General features: G+C 37.6%; 1 protein-coding gene across 2 annotated transcripts; it reads right to left on the bottom strand.

Moving 5' to 3' along the window:
* Window positions 1-1,687: 1,687 nt before the first annotated feature.
* On the bottom strand, window positions 1,688-22,977 carry prpsap1 (phosphoribosyl pyrophosphate synthetase-associated protein 1). 2 transcript variants are annotated; one of them, XM_067457233.1, is made up of 12 exons: window positions 22,691-22,977; window positions 22,148-22,200; window positions 19,094-19,160; window positions 18,588-18,760; window positions 18,308-18,423; window positions 18,145-18,200; window positions 16,050-16,195; window positions 12,422-12,460; window positions 6,222-6,292; window positions 5,982-6,128; window positions 5,031-5,219; window positions 1,688-2,072 (listed from the first exon to the last, which is right to left on the bottom strand). In XM_067457233.1, the coding sequence occupies exons 1-11, from the start codon at window positions 22,771-22,773 to the stop codon at window positions 5,061-5,063; spliced, it is 1,110 nt and encodes a 369-aa protein (XP_067313334.1). In that variant the 5' UTR covers window positions 22,774-22,977; the 3' UTR covers window positions 1,688-2,072; window positions 5,031-5,060. The 2 variants fall into 2 exon arrangements, with proteins under 2 accessions (XP_067313334.1, XP_067313345.1); XM_067457244.1 differs by lacking the exon at window positions 12,422-12,460.
* Window positions 22,978-23,499: the final 522 nt, after the last annotated feature.

The following is a 23,499-nucleotide window of genomic DNA, read 5'->3' as shown; positions in this document are numbered from 1 at the left end:
TACACACGAACTGTGAGTATTTCCCCTTTCATATGAACATTAGGTACAAGGTGTATTGTTTCCTGAGGCCAAAAGTGGGAAGTGACCTCTAAACGCTGCATGTCTAGTTCCTCTTTGATTCGAGTTTAAACGCACAGCTGTCTGATCATCAGCCATCCACACTGAGAGAAGTGCCGCTCACTCACCAGATCTGTTTCACAGACAACGGGTTAAACCTGCCCAACAATTGGAGGTATGTTTGGTTTTTTTGTATGTTTGATACATGTTTATACAACTATAATAATTTTTTTGAGATGTAAAGATCCTTGAGAATGCTGTGTACATTTTTTGTACCGTTTTAAAAAGTTCACTATTATGTATTCACTTTGTGTGGGTAAAACATTTTAAAGGGATAGTTCACCAAAAAAAAATTAGTTTCATTATTTAGTCACTCATGTTGTGACTTTCTCCTGTGAAACTATTAAGAAAAGACTTTTTGGTAAAATGTCAGTAGGCATTTAAGTAAAAACTATATATATATATACAGGCATAACATTATGACCACTGAAAGAAAACATGATCAGACCAGGCCAGCTTCTTCCATTGCTCTGTGTTCCTGTCTGATGGTGTCCACTGTTGCCACTTACGCTTGCAAACTTGCACTGTGTATTCTGACACATTTAAGCTCCAGTAGCTTGTCTGTTTTATCAGACCACACGGGCCAGCCTTCGCTCCCCATGTGCATCATTGAGCCTTAGCCACCCATGACCCTGTCACCGCCGGTTCATCCACTGATCTTTCCTTGGAGCACTTTTGATAGACACTGACCACTGCAGACGGGAACACCCCACAAGAGCTGCAGTGTTGGAGATGCTCTGATCCAGTCGTCTAGCCATCACAAATTGGCTCTTGTCAAACTCGCTCAAATCCTTACACTTGCCCATTTTTCCTGCTTCTAACATCAACTTTGAGGACAATATTCACTTGCTGCCTAATATATCCCCTAACAGGTGCCGTGATGAAGAGATAATCAGTGTTACGCACTTCACCCGTCATAATGTTATGCCTGATATACATGTATACATGCCAATGACAGAATTGTTCACGTCTCATGAAAATGTAGGTTAAGACCGTTAAGATGTTTTCCATTAAGCACAGGGCAAAATAAAAAAATATGTTATACATTTATATATTGTAGTTTAATGTTTACGTATACCGTTTTTTTATTTATGCAGATACAATTCTGTATAATATTTTATAAATATTGCAAATGATTGCCAAAAGGAAATCAACAGTAAAAAAGTACGGATGAATTACGGTTAACAACTATGTTCTCTTAATTGTGTATTTGTCCTCAAAATAGGCTATTATTTTTAACATTTGTAACTTTTTCTTTTGATTTCGAGGCGAAATGTGCCCCCGAAATGTTTTCATGGGTTACTTCTGTTAGGGTCCCTTGACTTGGTCTAAGCTCCTCAGTGTCGTGTGAAAAACCTGAGGAGTTTAGAGCAAGTAAAGGGTCCTTCACAAACTCGTCCTCTAATACTGAAGACCACTGATATCACATCCCGACAGGAGCTTGATGGACATGTTTATACATCATGTCCCCATGTACAGAATCTAATTGCACCTAAATAAACTTTTGTGTGCTTTCCTATGCTTTTATGTTTCCTATGTTTTAGTTCAATAAAGATTCAACAGGGCGGCATGAAGCAAATCTGTGTTTATTTACAAAAATAAGATTGCAAAGCAACAGCAGATACAGTACATTGTAGCAAAAAAAATGTATGTTCTCTGTAAGGTTGGACCATATTTGCACAACAGCAAAAATAATCGCTAGAACAGCTTTGAATAAGGTTGCCATAGCAACCACTGTCACTCTCACAGAGTGAGGCACTGGGAAACCGCTAGTTGACACAATTGAGGAACACAGAGAGGTGGAAGACAAGGTTAAAAGAAAGAAGTGATGCTGTGCTTCAAACAAACCCCGACCGACAGCTCAATGGCAGAGACAGGCGCACACAGAGGAAGTATGGGGACGTGCGGGGCAGTGCTGGTGCATGTGTTCTCCGTCCGTCAGTAACCCCGATCATCTAAGATTCAATCAGGAAGTAAAAGCTAAATGCTGTTATCTGTTTGAGTGAATGTACAAGCTAACTAGCCAAGCGTTCACAGTATACTGCATTTAGTTGAAGCTCAAAATACCTGCAGTATATAATTGGCCTAGTTTTGCTAATAGGGTTTCAAATGCCTTCGAGATAACACGCACCCTGCGTCCCAATTCGCATACTATCCATCCTAAATAGTATTCGAAAATAGAATTAGTATGTCCCAAATCGTAGTATGTTGAAAAGAGTACTCCAAAGATTCCCGGATGGTTTACTATTTCCGGTCCGAATTCGTAGTATGGATCGATGTGCACTCTAACGGCTGATATTGCCCACAACCCATTGCGAGTTGGACGAGGATTCGATTAGAACTACAAACGCGGATAAAAAGCGTTAATAAACTACAAACATGACGGATGTGCGAGTTCGACGGTTAAGTAGAGAAGTTTAGATAAAGGGGTTTGAGTGACCAACTATCAATATTTAACATGACAAAAATATATTTATTCAGTGTTGTCCGCATTATATTTCACCTGCAGCAGCATTGTGAACTTTTGTAATGACACGTTTGAAGTTTAAATATAATGATGCATTTAAAAGTTAATGGCCAAACACATGAGGAGAGTCTCTGCATTAAAGATCCACAAATGGCAGATCAACGAGCGGCTACATTTCTCTCCGATACGGTAGGAGATTAAACTGAATGTGAAGGATTTGAACTGTGACGAATCTGACGATGATTGACAGAGCAGATAAACGGTGACGGGATGCATGTAACTAAGCGACAGTAGTGGCGAAGTAGTATGTCCCGAAACTTGCATACTTTTCTGCTACACACTCAAAAGTATATACTTTTTCTCCACAAAAAGAGTACATACTTTTAGGACGTAGTATAAGTAGGCGAATTGGGACGCAGCAACAGTCTTGTCTTCTACACCAGGGGTCCCCAAACTCGGTCCTGGAGGGCTGCTGTCCTGCAGAGTTTAGCTCCAACCCCAATCAAACACACCTGAAACAGCTAATCAATGCCTTTATAGGACCTAGTAAGACATTGATTAGCTGTTTCAGGTGTTTGATTGGGGTTGGAGCTAAACTCTGCAGGACAGCAGCCCTCCAGGACCAAGTCTGGGGACCCCTGTTCTACACCATATCTTGACACAAGCACACAAATGTAATTCACTGAAACCGTGGACTAGACAGAGACGAGTTTTACATGCCATTTTCACTCCCTCGGTTATGCTGTGTAGGAGTATATGGAGAAGTATTCACAGTACTGGCTTCCTACAGAGGTCATTGATAATAATTACCAGTTGGATCTGATAACATTAGTTGATGCACTGTGAACAAACATGAACCAACAATGCACAACTATTTTTAAACTAACATTAGCAATGGTTTATACATGCTGTAAAAATATATTTTTCATAGTTAGTTCATGTTAACTAATGCATTAACTAAAGTTAAACATGAAAGACTTTATTGTGAAGTGTTACTGTTTTGTCCTATGAAGCAAAAACATCCTCTGGTTTCACAGAGAGGGCTTAGATTAAGCCAGGATTAGGCTTTAGTTTAATTAGACATTTGAGTACTTTTTATAAATGTGGTTATAAATGTACTGGCAGACAAAAATGAAGTTGCTTTCAAGTAAAACAGCTCAAGCATGCATTTTAATCTGGGACTAGTTTAAGACTCGTCTGTGAAATCGGGGGAATATATTTTGGTTCCTTAAACCCAAAGTATACTTCCAACATCCGCGTCGTCAATGGTCCGTGCACTGTCCACGTGAAGTAATTTCTGTCATCAGGAGGGGTCAGCGCTCACCCCGATTATTTTGTCCACGTACTGTCCGCGAGCAAACCCAATTTTTGTGGTCCTCGCTCTGCCCAATTTTTTCTGTTTCCGCACAACCCAATTTTTCTGGTCCGCACTTAGCCCAATTTTTCTGTTAGCGCACAGCCCAATTTTTTTCTGTTCATACACTCTCTGCATGTAATGCCGGAGCCGCTACTTTTCTTCTATCCTTCCGGGCAAATGTCCTGTAAGTGACGACTCAGCACTGACCTCTAACATCTGGTAGAATATATATAAGAGCAATTTTACTGCAAATTTGTCCTTTGAAGGTTCTGTGCACGACGGTGCACGGGACGGAGCAGATCGCAGATAAAGAAGTATAACTGGGCCTTAATGTGCACTACAGATATCAAGTGTAAAAGAAAAACATTCACCCAAAAAAGAAATGCAACATTTACTCACCATCACATTAATCAAAACCTGTATGAATTTCACTCATTCATTTTTCTTTGGAACACCAAGAATATTTTACTTTTTGAATATTTATTTTTTGAAGAAGATTTTGATCCTGGACGCTCTCATTAAAATAATATTGGCAAATAGATACTCTTTATTTTTTGGTCTTGTGTGTTCCACAGACAAAGAAAGTCATATGGGTTTACAAAAACATTAAATGTGCAAACATGAAAGAGTTTTCATTTTTTGGATGAACTTTCTCTTTTATTTTGAAGCAACTTCATTAGGTGAAATTAAACCAAAATAAACCAAAAACCACCATTTTTCTTTCAGGAAAGTAGATCTAAACCTAACGCTTTTATTGCAGAATATCACTTAAAAACAGATGTACAGGTAAGTGAGCACTTGCATAATTTGATGTTCTTTGCACTGGAATATAACTTCATATCTTGTTTAGAAAAAAATAAAATAGGCTTTGTGAGTAAATTTACAGGTCAGAGTAATTATTCATTTATTTTAGAATTCATGTCATTTGGCACTGGGAGTTTGTTTAGATTGTTTTTCAGAACAAAAAGATTTAATTTGAGAAATGAAGGTGATTGTATAGCGTTTAGTTCTGCTGGGAATGGGGAGCTGCATTGGCACACCTCTCAACTGCGCAAGAGGGGAAATACTTCCCTAAACTCTACACCTCACCTTTGTCTCTAACCCAAATGTGTGTGTTGGCTAGTCGTCTACTGTGATATTTCGGAACAGGTAGGCCATGGATTCCCCGTTGTGAATGCGTCGGATAGCCTCGGCCAGGATCATACTGACATCCACAGTCTTGATCTTAGGACACTGCAGCTTTTGCACCTCATGAGGGACAGTGTTGGTCACCACCACCTGAAAGATATCCCAAACATTTAGTCACGCAACATCATTTTTAATATCTGTTATAATCAATAATGATGATGAACGTCTTTAGCATCTATGTACATGAAGGCAAGTAACTGCTGATGGACATCTAGCCCATTCTCAGGAAATAGTGCCACTTGTGAACTTTTTTTTTTTTATTCCATTTGAAAGAGTTATCGCTGAACTTTTTTTTTGAAGAAAAAAAAAGTCATCTTATTTTCCCAATTCACACAAAGTATCAGGGCCATATTTTCCAAAGACACTGAGGGACCACCACAGACATCTCCCTCAGTATTCAAAGCAGTGGTCAATTACATCTTTTAATGGTAGTTTCTTAATAGGTTAGTTCACCCTAAAATAAAGACCTTCATTTCTCTTCGGAACACAAATTAAGATATTTCTGATGAAATTACTGTCTATGAAGGGGTAAGAGAGCTCTTGGATTTCATCAAAAATATCAATTTGTGTTCGAAAGATAAACGAAGGTCTTACGAGTTTTAAACAACACAAGGGTGAGGAATTGATGCCAGATTTTTACATTTTGGGTGAACTATCCCTTTAAGGTTCCTCCAATCCTAAATGGTAAGGGTTGGTTAGAGCATTTTAAAATATACCCATTACTTGAGCACTGAAACGAGTCATGGTAAATATGAATATAATAGTGAATAGCTTAGCTTAGTTTTAATGTGCTATTTTTTGGAGAACCAGAATGAGCTACCCACATCTCACAAAATTGGCTGGAAATCTCACCTCGTCTATAGCGGACTCCTCGATGAGGCGCGGGGCGTCCGCAGACAAGAGCCCGTGGGTGGCCATGATGTAGATCTTATAAGCTCCTCTCTCTTTCAGAATCTCAGCTGCCGCAACAAAGTCCTCCACATCATCTATAATGTCATCCTACATGATGGAAACCACATGCATTGCTCAACCTCTCATTCAAAAAAAATTACTGTCATACCGCCAACTAGTCCAAAAATCTGCATTTCTTACGACAATGATGGCGATGCGACCTCCAACATCTCCGACGACAGTGATGGGTGGTTTCTCCTTGGCCATCATTACTATAAAGAAAAATACCAAATAGTGTTACACGTGATTTCAGGAAATCGCTTTCACACCAAGAATCCAACCAATCACATTCCATCATCAAAGTAGATTGGGTAAGATGGGGTAAGAAGTGTATGAATTGGCCTAGAAATTTATGTAATGGCCCAACCAACCCATATTATCAAATGGCAAAACTAAAATTTAAAGAGTGACCCAATAGCATAGCACAGCATAACATTTGTTGGAGAACGCTTCCCATTTTACCCCACCTACAATTGAATTCAATCCAAATAGCAATGAAAAAGTCATCGCGGCACATGCCATGCAGAAATCAAAAATGATCTCTTGGTCCCCAATGTACCCAATCATAGAGGCAAATGTCTAGAGGTGTACACTAAGTCAGTGCAGGAAACTACACATCGAATCAATCAGTCAGTCCTCGAGTCAGCATGACAGACTCCAGGACATTGCTGTAATTTAGGAGAGGTCAAGAAGGGCTAATGTCATTCATCCAGAGGAAAGACACTGGAACACAGCCAAAACACACCGACCCAAGTAAACACGAGAGGAAGACTGGCGGGTCGATTTAAGAATACATAGGGTTAAAGGAGTTATGCATGCCTTCAACACATGCCTTTCATCAACAGCAAGACCCACAAAGCTTTTCGTTATTTATACCGTCAGATTAACAAGGTTTACAGACCTTATAGACTACTATTGCAAATAGCCGATGTGCTATAAAAGGCACACTTGAAAGACGTCGTTCACAGAGGACGAGATCTTGACTTAAAAAGAGCTACAGCTGATGGGGCGCAATGGAGGCACAGATGAACCAATCTTTCTTCACTGATGATGAAACACAGACGGCAATAAAATCACTAACTGGCTTTTCTTGGTCTTTTGGTAACTTTATTTTTTTGGAACATCACAGAAACGCCATCATGCGTTTTGTTTTCTTTTGCTACAGAAAAGCAAAAGTTATACCTGTCAGTTTCCATTTACCACTATAGGATTTTGCCTGACTATAACGACTTTGCTTCTGAGAACACCGGAAATGTGAAAAGTGGCCATTTTTATATTTTTTTGCACTAATAAACACTACAAGTCGAAATGTTAAAGTTTGGACACTTTCCCATCAAAGACAATGGGAAAGCGTGTCTAAACTTTGACTGGTAGTGTATGTCATGGTAGATGTTTTCCTTGTCTGAAGTTTAAGACTGTGCATTCTTGCAGTGTCATCAGCTAATCAGTCACATGGCAGAGATTATCTATGAGCAGTGATTTTCAAGTCAAGTAATCTACTAGAAACCAGCAGCAAATAGACTCCAGTAGAACTCCAGTTTTAATCAGTGTGAACTGTACTTTACATAACACTATCTTGAAAATAGTGATGCATCGAATCTGGAAACTTTATTTGGAAAGTTGACAAATAAGCAGTAATTGTGTGTGTGTGTGTGTGTGTGTGTGTGTGTGTGTGTGTGTGTGTGTGTGTGTGTGTGTGTGTGTGTGTGTGTGTGTGTGTGTGTGTAAAACACAACTTTAAAAAAATACATATTGTTATGTAGTGTGAAGTCTGATGTTTGAGAAAATACAAGGGGTCACTAACTTTGGCAATTCTTTCACTATTTTTTAAATATTTTTATTGAAATATGTCCTATCGTGTGACAGGAAGAAAAAAAAATGTAGGGGTGTCGCACCAAAGGACAACAGAAATGAACACGTTTATAGTGGTTACAAAAAAAGTTACATTTTGGAGCAATTCTGAATCTTACAATGTGCACATGCCATGCTATTCACAGTAACATGAGCTTGAATGGGGTCCTTTAACTAATTAACCTTCAGTGGAATTGTCTGATTTAAAATCAGGAAATGGTGTCACACCGGAAGACGACAAAACGTATCAAGTTCCTACGCACTTAGGCATATTTTACAAGTGTCTATTTTAGTAAATGACAATCGTTTTTGAGATCCATATATTTCTGAGGCATTTATTAACATTTGAATGCTTTTCTTTCATTTATTGAACCATGCTTGCTTAAGATTTGACTCAATTTAAAAAAATCTAAAGACAAATCAACAGGTCCATTTAAGCCACGGAGCTGCATTTCCTGCATTTTAACAATACTAATTATGATCTTATGAGACAGTGAAAAAGGCAATGTCATGTCAACAACCCATTCATATTTTTCCTACTTTGACACCATCTAGTGGTGTTCTTGAAGACTTTACCTAGTGTTTTTTTTTTTTTCTTTTCTTCTGATGTTTATTATATTTGTGTGCTACTTCTTAGAGCAGGCGTGTCCAATTTGGCTGCTCTGGGTGAAAGCCCTTTTCTAAAGGTGTTGACGCGTTTCTAGTTTACAAACTGAAGAAGGCATTTGGTGCCAAACCTGTGGGTTTTAGCCATGCATTTTTAAAAGTTTGCATTTAACTGGCCAGTGAATTAAAGCTTTTTCAATTACTTGAATCTAACGTGCCTTGGACTATTTTTATTTGTTACTGTAATTATATATATATATATATATATATATATATATATATATATATATATATATATATATATATATATATATATATATATATAATATATATATAATATATATATATATATATATATATATATATATATATATATATATATATTTGGAGGGCTGAAAACAGGACTAAAGCAGTGACATTTAATTGACGTTTCTCCAGTGACACATTTGACACATTTCTATTTTCGGCACACAATGTAGATAAACAAGAAAACATGTCATTGTGTAAATCAACATGTAAAATCTCTTTAGCTGAAATAGAGAGGTGACATTGCAGAAGAACTATGCAATGTTAAATTTACTTTATTTTCGTTTTTTTGGCTAAATGAAATCTTTAATTGTGCTTTCAGTATTTTAGAAACAGCTGTAACGGTGTAGTGTTAATTCTGTCAGCTAGTTTATTTTATTTAGTCTTAGTCTGATGTGCTTTTTAGATATTATATCTAAATCAACCTTGTCAAGTTTTTTAGTCATGTTTTAGTCATCTAAATATCTGGCCATTTTAGTCTAGCTTTAGTCAATGAAAACTTCACTTTTCCTTCATGCTGCATGATAGTTAAATTGATAAGCATTGTCTTCTATAGTAAGGGGGAAAAAATAGTATGGAAATCAATGGGGTCTGTTTGGTTTACGACATTCTTTAAAATATATTTTGTGTTCCGCAGGAGAAAGGCAGGTTTGGAGCAACTTATAAAATTAATTTTCATTTTTGGGTGAACTATCCCATTAAACATGGGTGCCAGTTGGTGGATTTAAATTCCTAACATTTGGCAACCACAAGCATGACAGTTCGTAGCCAGTGTTGAAAAGTCCAGGGTTTTAAACTGTTTTCAGATTAAAGGGAGTTTTTGTAGTCCATGGGTTAAAGCGAAGGTAATGCAGCTCTGCTTATCATATTAGATACATTTAAGTGTGTTTAAAATGATGTTGTGACATGTTCACACTGCTAAGAGAAAAGCGCTTATTCTGCAGAATAAAAACCGTGGGTAGCGCAGATATGACGCAAATGACAGGTGACTCCCTCAAACGCTATGCTGAAACGTCCCTGGTCCTTAGTTAAAATAGCAATTTTCTCACAATTTACAAATAGTTGGAAACATCTGGGATATTGTAAGTACAAAATATATAACGGTGGCCTAGTGGTTATTATGGTTATTATGGATATTTTAATGCAAAAATACTACATAGTGCACCTTTAAGTTGTCTCTTAATTTTTTCCAGAGCTGTATACGTTTTTGTTAACGAAATCCAAACTGTTAAGGTGCATCACCACGAAAATATGGTATCCACAGGGCTAGACACTAAATATACAAATTGCTGATATGGATCCATGGTCACTGTAATTTTGCCTAAGACAGAAATGTTCCTGGATCAACACATTTTGTTGATCCTGGAACATTCCGGTCCAACAATCAAGTCTTAACCCTATCCCTACCACTTAACCTAACCCTACCCATAACTAAAATCATAAAGAGGAAATGATGGTGAATAACTCTGATGTACAAGCAAATAACTCTGGTGGTAAGCCTAATCTTGACAAACTGTAAACTTGTCCCTCAAATCTCAAAATCAGGAGTATGTTATACTTGGTGAAATCATGTTCAACATGGATGGACACAGCAGACTAACTATAATATTTTGTTTTTAAATGATGGCGATGGAATCCAAGATGAAGTCCTGTGTGAACGACCCCAACAAGTGCAGATAGACAACGGCAATTTTGAGGTCTGGTAGTAGATTTACAAGTTTTCCATTGCACAAGTAATATGAATCAATGGTGCCATTAAACGGTTTTGAGAACACAAAGCATATGTTGACTTCACATATGCTGGCTTGCTTTTAAATTGGCCCTGTATCAAAAACTCTAACCATTCATAGGAATTTTAAGCAAACACCTTCCTCTATTAATCAAGGTCATGTGTTTCCAAGACGATGCAAGGGCCTTGGTTACAAGCAGCTAAAAAACTACCATTTAAAAACTCCAGTCTAGGGGTTTTCATAAGCAGGCATGGTGTGTTGATTGGCAAGATGAGCCTGGATCATAAATAAAGGCATATCTCTCGGACAGACATTCAATTGTTCCATTTCTATGGAACAAACGATGGTAATTACATGGAAATTGAAAAAAGCACTTAATTTGAGGTTTCTGAGTTCTGTTTGAGTGAAGCACCCTGAAGCGTAAACATCCATTTTACCAATATTTGGTATAAAAAAATTGTTTTAATTAAAAATATAGATATATATTTTAAGGCTGGGCGGTATAGCAGTATGTATTGTGGATGTATTTGTGCAGCTTCAAGAATACCTCATTTGTAATAGTTAATTAACTAGATTATGCAAAAATAGACAGTAGAATATGTTTATTCAAATATAAACTTTTATAATTAAATTTATATTTAAAATAAATAAATTGTGATGCATAGTTTGCAATTACTTGTATTGATATTTTAAAAATACCGCCCAACCCTACTCTTCATAATAGCTTACTACTTCTAATATTACAATAATATAGTAATTTTAACTGCTCGTGCATATAATAATGGTGAAAACATAAAGGGTAAGTTCACCCAAAAATAATTGTCACCAATGAATCACCCTCATGTTGTTACAAACCCATAAGTGGATTATTCCAAAAATGAAGATATTTTAAATTAATTCAAACAATGAGGTTCGTTCTCGTGTTACGTAGCACATTTGAGCTTCAGCAAGAACCAATGAGGTTCGTTCTCGTGTTACACAGCACGTTTGAGCTTCAGCAAGAACCAATGAGGTTCATTCTCGTGTTACGCAGCACGTTTGAGCTTCAGCAAGAACCAATGAGGTTCATTCTCATTTTATGCAGCACGTTTAAAGTTAGCCTAGAAATCTAGACGCACTCTAGCGGCAGCAAATTTAATCTGCCCGCAAGTGTCTTCTAGGAACTCTCAATACCCTTCTGAACTGTATTTCTCACAATCTGGACGGGCCAATCACATCGTGTATAGAGTCGGTGGGCGGGGCCATAATGACGACGGCCGAGTTGCGTTTGCGTGCTTCTAGTAAACACAGAAACTGGCGAACAGCGGTCTTTTGAATCAGCTTTGACCACGACTCTGGAAGACTTGGAGTTAAGCTTTTCTCTGAGAAAAGAACAAAGAACGGCACTGAAGTCATTCTTAAAAAGGGAAGATGTGTTCAGAGTTTTGCCGACCAGATACGGTGAATGTTTAATCAATCAACAAGCTCTGCTTCACCTTCGTTGCTCTGGTTGGTGTAGCGCTATCCTATCGCGTGCAGAGGGAGTTTGAAAGACAACCGTTTCTCCGCCCCTCGGATTGAGCCCTGTCTATGGTGAGTTTCCAGACCAAACAACAGTTTGACGGCTTGCGTTTTAAATTGCGTTCTGGTGATGAAAGGAAATCTTAAAGGTTTGGAACAACACAAGGTTGAGTAACAGTTGACAATATTTTGGCTGAAATTATAAAGACCTTAAGGTGAATAGAGTAAGTACTTCAGAGTGCTGGGATCACAGACACTAAGAGACCTCAGCCACTGCACGCATGCAATAGGAACCATTTCAGCGTGTTCACTGCTGTGATCGGTAGCAAATAGAGTTAACCATCATACTTGGGAGCTCTATGCCTGGGAACGGAGCTTGTTGTTTGCCTATTACCAATAAATAAACATCACGTTAAACAAAAATCCACACACAAATGATAGAACATACAGACAAGAAACTATGACTTCAACAATCCTTATTAAACCCGAAAACATTTTTTTAAAAGCTTTCAAATATACTTTTTTACATTTCAAGTCGAATTAAGTGCCTAGAAATTGAGACCAAAGGCATGAGAGGGTATTTTGAGGATTGTTAAAGTCCATACAAAAACCATAAATGTACACAGAGCTACTTGGTGTGAACTCCTCTCAGGCAACGTGAGTATACAAAGGCCAAAACGCATACCACAAGACCTGCTCATACGCGAATATGCTGAATATCAGTGTGTTGATGAACTTCTTAATTAAGTGACTGTGTGCTCGAGGTAAGACACAAGTATCATAAAATCTAAAACAAACAGCACATGGAAAATAATGGCTGTCTCTCAAAACCTTGACGATGACTGACTTGTCTAAAAATCATTTATTGGTAAATCTACTAATTAACACAGTCAACCATATTCTATGAGTTTTTGCACTGCTTTCATTGTTGGTTTATATGTGCACATGCTTCAAAGAGATCTATTTTTCAAGGTTTGTTTTAATATCTCAGGACCATACAGTTTTGGGCACTGTTTATTTTTGGAATTAGGGGTGTAACGATATATCGTTAATCGATATATTGTGTTATAAAAATGCGATTCTTGATGGGGATGCACCAATATGAAAACGGATAATTCTTTATATTTGAAAGCCGATAACCGATATACTGGCCGATAAACCTAAATAGAGCGAGCCTGAATACAAAAACAAAAGGCTCACCATTAAAAGCCATGTCCCAAACACTGCAACATAAATCAAACCTATTCAGTACAGGAGCCTATTTGAACCAGTGTATGGGTGCGCTCACACTTGTCGTTCGGTTAGTTAGTGCCACGTTTTATGTCATCATACTTGATCGTTCAACTATATGTGAAACTGTATTTAAATAGGGAAAACGTGGAGGTGTTTGGTCGCTTCTAACTTGATCTCTGTTTGGTACCATAGTGAATGAACTGGGCTTAGTGGGCTAAGCTAAATGCTATCAGATCGTCACCGCGCGTCAGAGCGATTAAGTGCACGCACTGAGACGAGAGAGGGATGTATCAACTCGGCTTAGTTAAGGGAATAGCAGTTTAATATGAAAAAGAGGTAAAGTATCCCTTTAACTTTTGTAAGCACTAGATAGCCAACAATGAATTAACAAGTAGTATGATTATTCAAAGCATTTTTGACGGTTTGTTCTTATATGTATAGTGCATTAATAGTGGGAGAGGCATTGCGAGAACCAGATGCATGCAGCTTTAAGAGATCCAATGTCTGCATTGAAAGTGTGAGGACTGCACAGGAGTTTCATATATACACACAGTATCGCGATTTGTATCGAATCATGATAAGCGTTTCGTTACACTCCTAATTGGAACAAAAGTCACCAAGCAATTAGCCGACCCCCTCTAACCAACTGAACCGCTAGTAGGTTCCACCTAAAATTTTAAGAGTTAAAAAGAGTCTCCAATTTTGGAATATTTAGCCCCCCCAACATTTGTTCTTGTTCCAAAAGCCATTTCACTAAGATATACAACACAACAGGGAAGAAAAGACTATCGCAACTTCTGTTTCATGACAAACATTCATTTCATCAACTTGAGGACATCCCTAATCAAGTTACAAATATTGGATAAAATGTGTTTTTTTTAGTTTGGTGGCTCGCTAGGCTTTGGAACAGAACAGAGCACCATCTAGGTAGCTCGCTTACTGACTAGGTTTTGAGACAAAGCCTCTGTAAACATTAAGAGACAGATCTAAATAAACGAGGGAGGGTTGAAAACGTCCTGACCTATCTTGAACTACTTTAAAAATCTCCAGAATCAGCTGCTCTGCAAGCTGAATGCTGCAATCGACCTCTTAACAGGATCACGGTATAAATCTCACAAAAACATGTTCAGGTTACATTTCACCCTAAAATAAAAAGGGAATGTTTGTTTTTGTAAATTAAATTGCATAAATAAAATGAACCAATTTGTTTCCCCACCAAGTTTAATTGCACTGTGGCCTTATTTTCATGTGTACATTCATTTGTTTGTTGGTTTAATACTGAAAGCTGAAATACTGAAAACTCATTTTAGTTTTTGTTTTTTATTACAGTAATGAGAATTAGATTTTTTGCTGGGAAATTATGTCTCAATTTAGAAATATTAAAGGTCCCATGACATGAAAATTTCACTTTATGAGGTTTTTTAACATTAATATGAGTTCCCTTGCCTGTCTATGGCCCCCCAGGGGACTAGAAATGGCAATATGTGTAAACCAAACCCTGGGTATCCTGCTCTGTCTTTGAGAAAATGACAGACAAAGTGGGCCAATCTGGAATATTCCCGTATGCCGTCATACAGGGAAAGGTTACCCCCCCTTTATCTGCTTGCCCACCCAGAGAATTTGGAGAAAATGGATACAGTTTATTTTAGCTGCAATGTCGGCGCAGGCTTTACAAACAGACTTTTAAGATATGTATTTGTAAGTGTTCATTAATGCCTATCATTAATAATCTGTGATCAGTGATTTCTGATGTGTAGCTATTATTCAAGATCACACAGACTTACTTTCTAAATCGTTGAATACTTTGTTTTGCATCAGTGAATCAAGCCAGTCGCTAAACAATCAACTTCACATTGTTTCTTAGTTAGTAGCATGAAACTAATCAAACTAGAGAGCGATCAAAAAACACACTTTATAATGTTCGGAGCTGTCAATCACATGTCGCGAGTACATCTGGACACTTGCCCAATGAATTATAATGAATGACGCTGTTATGCTGCACAACGAAGCTCTTACTGTATTCATATTGATGTTCGTGTTTGCTGTTAGTTGGGTCGAAAGTAATTTGTGAGAGAAATAGTGGTGCAATGACGAGATCACTGCCTTCACGCGATCAACACATTGCCTGTGTACTCAATGCTCATCCCTGCAGCCTTTCATGTGATGGGAAAGATCTCATAATAATCCTAGAATCAACACTTTCACAATTTGTTAATCTCGAAAGCTGTAATAGCAACCAAAAAAAACCTTAGTAGTAAAAGTATTCGAGAGGGGTTCCACATGTAATACGCATTTCAAATGCAAAGATGTCAGCCAATCACAGCAGTGGGTGTTTACACTGAAGTCTCACAGCAGACACGCCCCTTCAAACTGAGCATTCAAGCCAAAGGGCTAAAATCAGGATAGAAAAATGTCTTTTATTTCTAAAATATGACATTTTATGATGAAAAAAATCATACTTACAATATGAGTACACCTCAGGAAACATTATAAAATAATAATAAAAATCCATGTCAAAGGACCTTTAACATTAATTTTGTTTTTGAACAAGAACCATTTCTTTCTCTCTTTTAATTATAGGGTCAAATAGAAGCAGGACGTGTTTTTGACTGGTTTTGTGAGAGTTTGGAGTAGCCCAATCAGCTGTTTTGCCGGTCTAGTTTGTGTTTATAACCTGGTTAAAACTTTTAATAACACTTAGTCACAGGGTTCAAGCGCAGATCTACAGTATATTGGCTCTTACATGGCAACTCCAAGCCGGGGTGTCCAAAGGAGTTGCGGACACACGGAGGAGAATGCCGCCCATCTGCCATGTCTGACTCCGAGCACTGAGCTTCTCCGTGCATGACGGCCAGACCGAGACGCAAACGCTCCGCATACGACTGAGCCCTGAAGAGACAACGACAATAGAGGGGAGATGTACAGAGATGATGCTTATGAGCCTCTTATCTAAATGTTCATGAGTGTCAAGTTTTGATTCAATAATAATTCTTAATTCTTAATAAACTTCTTGAATAATTCAAGAAGTTATAACATTTCTGAAAACTTTTCCATGACAATGACAGTTCATAGAGACAGTGTCTTTGAAGCTGAGGGGAACAGACTGATGCTTTTTTGTTAGAACTAGTTAAAGGGAAAATGCTGTCATCCTTTACTCAAGTTGTTCCAAACCTGTATGAGTTTATTTCTTCTGCTGAACACAAAAGATGATATTTTGAAGGATGTTTGTAACCAAGCAGATAGAGCAACCATTGACTGCCACAGCAGGGGAAGAAATAGTATGGAAGTCAATGGCTGCTTGGTTACAAACATTCTCCAAAATATCTTCTAAATGATGACAATTTTCATTTTTGGGTAAGCTATCCTTTTAATGGAATTGTTAAACTGTTAGGTGGACTGAAGAACCTTATAATTGTAGCATGATATCCACTCCTTAAATTAAAATCCCCCATTGTGCTATTTTAAAGGTTCCTTACAATAGGTTTACATCCAAGGTCAAAAAAGCACTTTAATTTTCTCATTCATTGGAGCATCAGATCTATTCTCACAGTGTCTGAAATGGTAAGCCCCGATAAAAATGTTGCTAAACGTTTTTTAAACGGAAACTATGGTGCATTGAACATCCTCTTCCACTACAGCAGCTCCGAAGGTCATTCTTTGTGTTATTTCTGAAGAATCATCTGACCCTGATGAAATCAGTATAAATACGTGTTTAAAGGGTTAGCAGATCTAAGCTACCATTGACTACCATAGAAGGGGAAAAAACACGATGGTAGTCAATGGTTGCTTGGATAGGTTTGGTTACAAACATTCTTTCAATTATCTTCTTTTGTGTTCAGAAGAACAAAGAAATATACACAAGTTTGGAACAACTTGAGGGTGAGTAAATGATGACAATTTTCATTTTGGGGGTGAACTATCCCTTTAATACTACAAAATATGCTCGATGTTACATTCACTGCCCTCGTCGTCTAGAATAAAAAAGAATGTCCCAATCGAGTGAAGGGATGGACGCCTTCTAATATCTTCAGTTGTTGTGTATACCGAGAAGCCGCGGACACATTTGTAGTCTCTTTAAAACTGTGTGGTTTATACACATGTTGCTGCTGATTGGGCGTTTTTGACACATCCACCAATCAAGAGAAAACGTATCTCAAACCCTGTCGATCAACCCGGAAAACGCCTAGTCTGTTGTGATTGGTCTACTCTGCTCTGATTGTCACATGGCCCAGTCTGTTGTGATCGGTTACAGTGCATGTTGGAAATCAAATGTGCATTACCACATCTGAATTGCAGGTCCATATCTTCCTCAGCACTTGATACACAGTGATATGAACTGTATACTTTTTTTTTTACTGGAAGCAATACTGGAATTATTGAAGACTTGTTTCAGGCAGTTCTTTTAAGAGTCAATAACTCAATTTATCTGCACTTTGCTTTTCTACATTTTGAATACCTTAAACATTCACATACAGACACTAATATTACACACTACATGAAATGAAATATCAGAAAAAGCACAATGGGGCACTTTAAGGAACCTGAATGTTTGGTTTCCAAAATACTGTACACAAGCAGACCCACATGCAATCTGGACTAACAAATCTCTGCAAATGTGCAGTCATCCACAAAAATCTACCCTTTATCTGCCCTTTGCATGTTATTTAACTGGATAATGCTTTGGGCTAAAAGCAGTGTTCTCAGCTCTGTTTCACACATTTCACCATGTTTAAACACACTCCCTCAAAATCAGCAAATGGAAAAAAAAGTAAGCAAACTCCATCTAGGCCTGCTTTCACCCACACATACAAATAAAGCACAAATCCAGGAGCGGTTACCGTTTTGCAGCAGATGGGGACTTGGCTACAATGATAGCATTTCTATAATCAGGAACCTATGCACAAAAGAAACAAAGATATTATTGATAATATTGATTATTACAGCATGTTTGTTTTCTTTGAAATTAAAAAGCTGAAGTTTCTGGCTGTAAATGCTGCCAACCTCCTCCTGAATGTACTGCAGCAGGAACGGAGAAGCCCGCAGGTTGTCCACGGGGAATGTAAAGAAGCCCTGGATCTCTTTCTGGTGCAGATCCATGGTGATTATATGAGTCAGACCTAGTTAACAATGCAAATCATTTTAAAATTAATGGTTTTCAATTGGAGCAGACAATGAAGGAATGCACATATAATAATAAAGACTGTGTTGGGTTCAAACTGTTGATGACTTTTGGTAGTGTAAAAACAGAAGTAGAAACATCACGGACGTTTTAAGGCATTACCTGCTTTAGCTAACATGGAAGCGAGCAGCTTGCACACTATAGATCCCCTCTTCCTCATCTTACACTGTTTACTGTAGGGGAAGTACGGGATAACGCCGATGATGTTCTTGGCACAGGAGGTCTTCAGTGCATAGGCCATAATCAGCAGCTCCATAATAGCCGTGTTGACATCTCTGACAGACAGAAAAATTGATTTTAGCTATTTGTTCTTAAGCGCCTTTGGGCCTACAACACGACTGCATGCAGTTCAGCAACAAAGGTAAGATGGCATGCAAATATATACTAAATAGCATGGCTTTTGAGTTCCATGAAAAAGGGCGAGTTAAAGATTTTTTGGGTGAACTAACTTTCAACTGGCAATTACAACTGCAAGCACATTAAAACTAGCATCTTGTGTACATGTATGCATTATAAATGATTTTAGATTGCAAAATGCAAAGGCACATATTCATGTAAACGTTCTGAATTGAATCAAGTGTGTTGATTTCCTATTCCTACACTCTTACCTGGGAATGGTTTGGATGATGAAGATTGTTTGTCCTCTCACAGACTCTTTGATCTCAACTCTCGTTTCTGTAAGATAAAAAGCAAACACAACACAAAGGCAACAGTAAATTGATTATTTTGTTTGATTTGGGTGAACCTCAAAGAAAATGTAGTCTTTTACCTCAAACAGAAATAAGAAAAATACATAAAATAAATCAGTTATGACATGTATCATAGAAACAATTATTCTCCTCATTAATTGTAATGCTTCCATATTTACTAAATTAAACAAACTTAAAGACACAATGTCATTTTTGGCAGCTAGAGGTCGCTTACTCAAAACAAAGGTGTAGTCGCAGTAAATCACAATGTGATTTAAACAATAATACTAACTGTGTTGTTGAGCTATATAACAAGGATTAGTTTTCTGGCGATGAATGCCTCCAAATAGTTGCACACCTGTCTAATAAAAGACGTTATTTATTAAAGTGACTTTGGTGTTTCCATGGTTTCTACAAAATAAAACAAACCGGAAATCCAGGGTAACGTGGGTATGATGTCATTGATAATCGACACTATCAATGGTTAAAATTTCTCTAGATTTAAACATTATTGGAAACATTTGGGATAATGTAAGTACAAGAGTCAACAAAATCTAGTATAACTTTATAATGGTTTTTGGATATTTTATTCCAAACATCTCGTTTTGTGCCTAGAAGTTCCCCTGTGTGAAAATCAAGTTTTTAAATGTTGTCTACGTGGTGCTTTTAATATGCTTCGAGATAAACTATGTGCAAATTCATAAGTCAAAATCACTCTTAGTATTTTCTCCTTAAAAAACTGCAGTGAATGCCCTCAAAAACGTGGTTTGAAATTGCAGGCGTTTCTGACATCACAAACGAGCTTGCAACCACCCAATCACATCAACATGTGGCTGCCTACGAGTGGATCTCTATCTCATCTGCAAGGTTTCTCTGAATAACAGCACTGATATAAACATCTGTCTAAGGAGAAGTCAGTAACCTGGGTAAAAAGTGTGTTTAAAGATGGCACATCTTGCTAACATGTTCTCTGCGATGCGTCATTAAATGGAAGGCTGTAAAGGAACGGTTGCACAGAAAGCCCTTATTTAAAGATGGCTTGGGTGTGTTTTATGCAAACAAATATAACCTCGGCCATGCGGTCGCTCATTTAGAACAATCCAGATTCATTAACATTAGAACGAGGTTAAGAAGAACTTCATGTGTTGTGAATTAGGCAGAACCGTTTTCTGAGAGGAGTGCGTACAGATATGATAATCCTTTGAGTTTTGTGTGATGTATTGAGCATTATTGTTGTTAGAAATGGTGCAGACTTTGAAACAGATCCTGATGAAGCTTGAATATGCAAAAATGCATTGATGGCCTGGAAGCCTCAGAAAGAAACATTGTTAAAATAGTCAGTTTAAAAAAGTCCAAAAAGTATTCACTTAATAGCATTAAGGTTGAAGCACTGGAGTCACATGGATGACTTTAAAGGGTTAGTTCACCCAAAAATTACATTTATGTCATTAATGACTTTAAGCGATTATTCCTTTTTTGGACATGGACAGTATAGTGTGCATACACTTGCATACGCTGTCAGACTAAATATAAAATATCTTAAACTGTGTCTGAAGATGAACGGAGGTCTTACGGGTGTGGAACGACATTAGGGTCATTAATGACATACATTTCATTTTTGGGTGAACTAACCCTTTAACAATAACTTTACTACCTATCTGGATCTTTCTGTTTATTAAATTGCTGTCTATGGAGGGGTCCGAAAGCTCACAAATGTTATCAGAAATATCTTCATTTGTGTTCTAAAGAACAGCGAAGGTCTTACAGGTTTCTGGAACGACATAAGGGCAAAGAATAAATGACAGAAATTACATTTTTGGGTGAACTAACCCTTTAAGTAACAAGTAATATTAATTTAAAACATGTACGTAATATATAATTAGTATTAGATGCTTGTAATTATGCATGATTTAATGTTATTACTTTAGTAATTACATGTAACAAAGACATTATAAACCAATTTTTAAAAGGATAGTTCAGCCAACAATGAAAATAGTCATCATTCATACTTTACGGTTTGCACAATATATGACTTATTCAGTAGGGTTGTTTTTTTTTTACACCTGGTTCACGACATCGGGTGAGTCGCAAGACTTAAAAAATTAGTCGCCTGCCCTGCCAGGATGTCCTACGGAAAATGGAGTTACATAAAAAATGTAAAGAATCAATAAAGAAGTCTTTAGGCCTTTATAAAAGGAATAAAGACATTAAATATATTTGATTCAAATAACTAGCAGATTAACAAAAGAAAGAAAAAAAATGAAACCTAGATCACAGAAAGCACATCTTGTTTTCTTTACTTTACAAATGCACAATGTAAGTAAACACCCTGCAATTTGGAACGATGCCTTACTCTCATTATATGTTTGACCAAAATGATGGAGCATTTTATGTTTCCACTGTTCAATCGCGCCGGCACATAACACACACACACACACACACACACACACACACACACACACACACACACACACACACACACACACACACAGCATGGCAAACTTGACATCACAGCCTGTTCATTATCAACCTAACATATAAAAATAAAATAGTTTTAGTTTATAGGTCAATAGTTTAAATAGTCAGTCGTGGGCTACGATTTATGCCATTCATTGTGAGCGCCACCTCTCCACTGTGGTGTTCCCAAGAACATTTTTGATCATGTGAAGAGCATGTTTTTTTCCATCAAAATTGGGATGGGAGTGAAGTGCAAAGGCTATAATAAATAATGGTTTAGCATTCAAATACATAGCAAATATGGAAACATACTGGCTTGACTTGTTTGAATGGTTGTAGGCCTAATGGGTCGTGACAATTAAAAAACAAAAAAGAGGATTGCTCTTTACAAAAAGTTTGAAAAACATTGAAGTACAGAAATAAAAAAGTGAGTTTAGTCATGAGAATACTGGCACGGTGTCAAGGGTCGCCCTGTCAGCAACAGAGCATTTGAACAAACAAAGCATTATTGATCACCTCTATTTGACTCCTGGTAAACAACTGATTTCCCCAGCTCAACTCCAAGACGCCTGCAGACACAAGCAGAAAATCAAGACAGGTTTGCAAACAGTTTCTGATCATCAAAGCAAGTTTGAAGCAGAGCTGCATGACAATGCAATTAAATAGATTGTAGTGCGATGAATGCAGACTATTTTCAGTCAGTCACATGCACAGCTTATGTGATGAATAGCCCACTGTTCCTGCTCTCTTCACGTGGGAAATATTACATTTACTTCCCACGCAGTGTCTTAAAGTGAGTACACTTATTACAGCTCTAGTTATCCTGGAGTAAACTTATGTTCAAGAGCACAATGCATATGCTTTATAGATCAGTTATCAATTCAATCCTACAATTAGCATACGTGACATGATCAAAGTGATGCTGTGAAGAAACAGGCCAGGTTCATCTGTCAAGAGTTCTGCTGATCTACAGGCCAAAATCACAACAACATCGCATTCGTACATCAAGATCAGCCTCTGTGTTCAATCTCGAGCAGTTAGTGACGATGGGATACTTACTCGGTAATCTTCTTAGAGAGTTCCGTGCAGGCGGGAGTAGAGTTGGCCGAGAAAACACGATAACCACTTTTAGCGACGTTCATGATCAACTAGCTAATGACCAACAACAAACCCGAGCCGTTTAACTGTCACAGGACTACTGCTAGAGTCTCGCGGTTTTATCTCCGGATTTACAAAGGAAATCCTGTGAACGGTGTTATAGCTATTGAAAAAGACGACATGCGTTTATTGTGGTTTCCAAACCACCGTCCGGGTTCTTCTGCGCGAACTCCACTGTTGTCTATAAACGGAGGACGACTCTCCACAGCCGCCTAGTGGCGGGCGCGTTCAAATAACTGATTTGAATCATTTGTGAATCATTTGGTGGTTCAAACTAATGATTCAGAGTGGCTATCAAACCCTGCGTCTCAATCAGCTCCCTAGTTCACTAGTCAGGGCACTGATTAGGACATAAGTCATTGGGCTGACTCCCTGATCAGTGCCCTGATAACTGAACTAGGGAGCAGATTGAGACGCACCCAAACTTACGGTAGTTTACTTCATAACTGTTTCGAAATTTCAGCCCATGAACCAGTGTCTATTAATATAGTTTTACCTGATCTCTGTAGACTTTATAATGCCACATAAAAGGAACACTTCAAGCAGCCCTCAAAATAAATCAGGACTAGCCTACAATTTAACAAAATAACTTTATTCTAAAGTATTCAGACACTTTAGATGTAATATTGTATTGGATTATTTGTTAATAACATTTCAATATATTACACTTTCGGCAAAACATTTACATTCGGTTTGTAAAAGGTGTTAAC

This window comes from Pseudorasbora parva, chromosome 2 (genome assembly GCF_024679245.1).
Source record: "Pseudorasbora parva isolate DD20220531a chromosome 2, ASM2467924v1, whole genome shotgun sequence".
Lineage (NCBI taxonomy): Eukaryota > Metazoa > Chordata > Actinopteri > Cypriniformes > Gobionidae > Pseudorasbora > Pseudorasbora parva.
The sequence above is the reverse complement of the archived record's forward strand: the minus strand, read 5'-3'. Positions and strand labels throughout refer to the sequence as shown.